At 35.9% G+C, this 6,000-nt stretch overlaps 1 protein-coding gene across 1 annotated transcript in view; it reads right to left on the bottom strand.

Annotated features, from left to right (window-relative positions):
* Positions 1–1,765: 1,765 nt before the first annotated feature.
* Positions 1,766–6,000, bottom strand: part of ptpn21 (protein tyrosine phosphatase non-receptor type 21) — a 124,239-nt gene continuing 120,004 nt past the window's right edge. Inside the window, exon 19 of the mRNA XM_072494936.1 lies at positions 1,766–3,665. Coding sequence (XP_072351037.1) covers positions 3,555–3,665 — 111 coding nt within the window. The 3' untranslated portion in view covers positions 1,766–3,554. The remainder of the gene's footprint in view (positions 3,666–6,000) is intronic.

Raw genomic sequence — 6,000 nt, 5'->3', positions numbered from 1 at the left:
ACAGTTACAAAAAAAATGTCAATTTTTTCAAAAAGGAAGTCAAGTGATTTGATTGGCAACAAACTAGGATGGTGAGACGTGGACATGTTTTAAGTTTTATCATTATAAAATGTTGAGATTGAAAGTATTGTTTTTCTTTATTGAAGTGGGACACAGTAAACAAGGTTAATGACCATAAAAAATGCTTAATGCAGCATTTTCTATTATATTTCCTGTTATTTTGTTTCCAGGCAGCAGGACATTGAAGTGTATGGGGTGGTGGGGTTTCCTGTAGCAGTATTTTTGGGGCACAGATTTGGTAGCATTGAGGAACAGTATATGAATTATGTGGTGCAATATTGTGGGTGTGTCCCAAAGGATGCCAAGAACATGGTCCCAGGTTCTTGGTATTCTTGGGAGTGCAATTCTAGGATCTTATATTGAGAAGCAGAATCTTAAGAGTCTGGGATCTAGGAATGAGAAATCTGTGGGGAGCAGATTGCCTATCCTAGGATGCAAGAGTTTTAAGAGGGATTTTGAATATGTGTCGTCATTACTTGGGAGAGGAACAGAGACCAACAGTATGATTGGAGTTGGGACCCAGGACCGATCTCTAACCCTTTTCAAATCATTAGGCTCTAATGCTCCACCAACACAATTACCCATTATGCCTCCCATAACTCATTGCACTATTAGGCATTCCGCCACCTATTTCCCCATTGTCAGTCAGATCATGTCAATGATCATGCTTAAAGCACTTGAGCTTTAGCATTATGAAATGTGTATTTTTTGTTCAAAACATATCAAACATTAGAAATTTCAGTAATTGAAGAAAATAGTAATAAATCATGACAAATATTTACATATTTAGATAGCTATGTTAAATGTTAACATAAAAATAGTGATAAAGGAGTAAGACTTATGGGTGTAACATACAAGATTTTTAAATGTGTGAATTTATTACAACCAACTGGCTCATGTTTATTAAACCGTCAATCATAACTGAAAAGTTAAAGATATATATCAATCAAATGAAATGGCAGTGGGAAGGTAAGTTTCTAACAAAGAATTAAAAACATAAAACAACAATTTAAGTGTGAGCAGATAGAAAAATCTACTGATGGAAAACAGTGAACAAAGCAAATTAACTATTTTGTGGAAAAAAATATGTCTGGATGGAATTTTATATTCGATTGGTTCTCCAAATTTAAGCATTTACTGGGAGTAAGATTTGTAAAACAATGATGTACACAATTTACCATAAAACTGTTAAAATCATCTACAAATCTGTTTCTACATCTGAAAGGCTTGTAATAGATGCAAGATGGCTAAGTCTTGAATTTATATAATTTTACTATTATCTAAGGAAAATCAAATTGGCAGGTATAGCTTCCAGCATACAACTGTGCTGTCATCAATGGAAAATGACAAATGGATAAAAAACACTTTTTGGACAGTATAATTTTTTTTTTGTAAGAGTAAAGCATATTTTGCCACGGTCATTTTCTTGAAAATGTCAGAAGAACATTCATTGGTTGTTTATTGTCAAATGAATGGCAAATTAAATTTTAAAGCCATCAAACTTCAAAGTCAAAGACCTGTCATTTGCAAAGTATTTTGAGTGCACTTTTCAAAAAATTTGAGATTATAAAGTTTGAAAGTTCTGGAAGAAAGTTCCTGAAAATGTTATAAACAAAACAAATTACCAAACAGTTCTGCACATACACCAAGTACTAACAGATATATTTAGTCAAGAAGAGAAAATGCAAACAAGGTCAAAACTAAGTTTTGCTTATTTCTTGAACTTTACTAAAAAGGACACATTTTAAAAGCACATTTCAGCCAATCCTGCAGATTTATTTATGCTACAGTGGTATTATGTATGTATGTATCAGCAATGGGTAAGGAAAAATGGTTTACTTATTTTCCAGGACCAAAAATATTTTGCCATCTCAATAGAAATCTCTTTCATAGGAAATGCAAGGGATGGATAGGTTATATGCTCTACCCCATCAGGAGCTCTTCTAGCATTACATATGAAATCAAAATCCATCAATTTTTACAAAACATTCAAGGACATTTGTAAATCCATAATCAATGGACAAGTCATACAGCACCGGATCTAAAAACAACAAAGTATGATATAGCATAAATGTTGACTTTAACATACAAGTACAAATGTACTCATGTAATCTTCAAAGTGCAATCCTGAACATAATGCATTTTAGAATATGATGTGATCTACATTATTTATATATACATACACGTTTTACAGATTGTCCTTCATACTCCCATGGTTGAATATACTGTCCTGTAAAGTAGGCAAACTTACATTTATCATAAACTCATTTTCTCACGATTACTGAATCACTGAGTTGATGTGAATACAGGTAGATCAGAGTTAGAGATTTACAAAAATGCTTCCACACAAATTTTAAAAGAAACAACATGGACACCGTGCACGAATCCTTCACTTTTACACTCTGTAAACTCAAGTCACTTAGCAGCAGTTTTCCAATTCATAGATTAAATTTGAAGTGCTTTATTGCATAATTACATTACACTGAAAGTCACACAAAAGCCAGTTGTGTGCCAACTAACTCCACTACTTAAATGATGAAAAGAGTTATCAGTGCAAAAATACTCAAATTTAGACCTATTAAAAGTTAAAAGTAATTCAAATAAGATTAGCTCTAACACAATTAACAGAGATATCTGAACTAGAATAAGCTTACATTGCTTTTAGCAATCACTAACTTCAGGTTTCAATAATTATAATTGAGTCTGCTAATTAAACTATACAAACCAGACTACTAACCAAATGGATAGCCATGTCTTAACTGAACAGCTGTCTATTCAAAAATATATACGATTGGTTTAATCCATATCATAACTTATACTTTTGTTACTTCTGTAAACTGATACGATACAAGCTTAAGAAAAAGAATCACCTATTTTACACCCAATTCCAGATCTAGAAGTATTAATTCCAATAAATATCTTTAATTTTCACCAGTTCAATCTTACTCCGTTAATCTCACATTCACTCATCATTCTGTTTAAACATTCGCATTTCCTCCTACTAATAAAAAATGTCAGCCATCGCCACTCTCATCACATTTCCATTAAACTACAACACTTTCACACTATAGCTTAAAACTGATAATTCACCAAATATGGTGGAGTCATAGTATTTCATGACAATCTTGTTTACAATAATGTTCAGAGGGAAGAAAATGGTTAGAAAGTATCAATTTGTACCCAAAATTTACATAGCAAAACGGTCATAAGATAGGTTTCACTTATTTGCATTAGAGAATTAAAAAATTTCCTTCATAAAAATTGCAATACAATTAAATAATTCAGAAATAGCACAGGGAAACATGTTCTTCTCACTTAGATTTGACGCTTCTTCTGTGTACTTCACATGACCTTTTATACAGATTTATTTCTCCTCCTCTTCTAAAAGAGTTAGAAAAACTTCTCCTTCATTTAAAACAATTTGCATTCAGTTGTTTTGCTTCCGAAAAATCACAGCACATTGTGAACACAAGGTTATATCAGCCTAGAACTTCTCAAAAAGTGAATGAGCACTTTGTAGACAAAGATATATCTGGACAATTGTCTGCACCATTAGCATCCGTTTGTTGCCGGAGTAGGTTCAGCATGGTAGCAATATTCAGAGTCTGTGGGATAAAAATTAAAGATACATTTTAGATATAACACACCGATTTGATACAAAAGATGAATAGTACCACAGAATAGATTTTCTTTAAAAATCGAACAGGGTAAAAGAGGATTAATGATCACATGTAGATGGAAGCACAAAGAAACAAGGACACGTGTTCCTTACCCCAGACCACGTGTCATACTAGCCATGCATTTCATTTCATTTCAGAAGGAAGGTTTTACAGAACTTCTTCCTGGCCCTCAAAAGTATGGTATAAAGTGTGGCAAGGTGGTGCAGTGGTTAGCACTGCTGCCTACGTCACTGTGGAGTTTGCACATTCTCCCCATGTACTGCGTGAATTTCACCCCCCACAACCCAAAGATGTGCAGGTTAGGTGGATTGGCCACACTAAGCTGCCTCTTATTTGGAAAAAAATAATTGGGTACTCTAAATTTGAAAAAGAAAGTAATGGTATAAAAAAAGCCTAATGCCCATTTTCAGTGAATGCCATTGGCACCTCTTTTGAAACATATATCATGGAGTCACAGGTGTTTACAGCATGGAAACAGGCCCTTCGGCCCAGCTTGTTCATTGCCGCCCAGTTTCTATCACTAAGAGTCCGACTTACCTGCATTTGTCCCATATCCCTCTGTACCCACCCTGCCCATGTAACTGTCTAACTTTTTTTTTTTTAAAAAGGAAAAAATTGTACCCGCCTCTTACACTGCCTCTGGCAGCCCATTCCAGATGCTCACTACCGTCTGTGTGAACAAATTTCCTCTCTGGTCTCTTTTGTATCTTTCCCCTCTCACCTTAAACCTATGACCTCTAGTTCTAGACTCCTCCACCTTTGGGAAAGATGTTAACTATCTCATCTCTGCTCCTCATTATGTTATAAGATCAACCCTAAGCCTCCTACGCCTCCAGGGATAAAAGTCCCAGCCTATTCAGCCTCTCCTAATAACTCAGACCATCAAATCCTGGTAGCATCCTCGTAAATCTCTTCTGCACTCTTTCTAGTTTAACAATATCCTTCCTATAATAGGGTGGCACAGAACTGAACCATGTGTGGTCTTACCAAGTCTTGTACAACTTCAACAAGACGTCCCTATCAACGTAGTTAGTGGCACATGCCACAACAATATGTTTTAGACAATGCTGCTGGATGATGTGTAACAAATTATTATTATTTTTTTTAAACTATACTTAAACAATACCAATCATATATACGAATTACAGAGTGACACAAAGATGCCCATGGTTCACACTATTATGTGACTAATTGATTAAAATGGGACAGCATTTAATAGTACATGCCAGCTTCTAAATCAAGCCTCTGAAACCCCAATAATAGTTCCCAACGAGAACAAAAACAAGTGATCTGGAAATACAAGTGTGCTTTCCGAAGTATGATGTAGAACAATTACATCTACCTACATAGGATATATGGCACAGAAAGAGGCCATTTGGTCCAACCAGTCTATGCATGTTTATGCTCCACTCTATGCATCCTCCCCTTTCAAAAAATTCAAATTTATCATAACCCATCCGTTAACTTCTTCCTAATGTTTGCCTGGTTCCCTTTTAACTACATTTATGCTATTCAATTTAACTACTCCTTGTTAGCAAGTTCCACATTCATACCACTCATTTGTAAAGGTTTCTTCCAATTACCTATTGGATTTCTTGGGGACTATCTTTTTTTTTTAATAAACAATTTTATTGAGGTATTTTTGGCATATAAAACAATGACATTGTATAGTACCGTACAAAAAGAAAAGCAAGTAACACATAGTGCAAACCATTCCATTTGCGCAAGGACCTGCCTAAACCACCCCCTACTCTACACTACCCTAGCACCCCCCTCCCCCGCTGACGATTAATTCTCCGCGAAGAAGTCAATGAATGGCTACCACCTCCACGCGAACCTCGCTGTTTTCGTTAGAGAGAAGGTCAAGAGGTGACTTAATTGAGGCATACAAGATGATCAGAGGATTAGATAGGGTGGACAGTGTGAGCCTTTTTCCTCGGATGGTGATGGCTAGCACGAGGGGACATAGCTTTAAATTGAAGGGAGATAGATATAGGACAGATGTCAGAGGTAGGTTCTTTAATCAGAGTAGTAAGGGCGTAGAATGCCCTGCCTGCAACAGTAGTGGACTCGCCAACATTAAGGGTATTTAAATGGTCATTGGATAAACTTATGGATGATAAGGGAATAGTGTAGATGGGCTTTAGAGTGGTTTCACAGGTCGGCACAACATCGAGGGCCGAAGGGCCTGTACTGCGCTGTAATGTTCTATTGCGACCTCAGGACTCATTACCACCCCAGTTTTCAAGACCCGAGCCGC

The sequence above is a fragment of the Scyliorhinus torazame genome, chromosome 2 (assembly GCF_047496885.1).
Source record: "Scyliorhinus torazame isolate Kashiwa2021f chromosome 2, sScyTor2.1, whole genome shotgun sequence".
In the NCBI taxonomy this organism is placed as follows: Eukaryota; Metazoa; Chordata; class Chondrichthyes; order Carcharhiniformes; family Scyliorhinidae; genus Scyliorhinus; species Scyliorhinus torazame.
The sequence above is the reverse complement of the archived record's forward strand: the minus strand, read 5'-3'. Positions and strand labels throughout refer to the sequence as shown.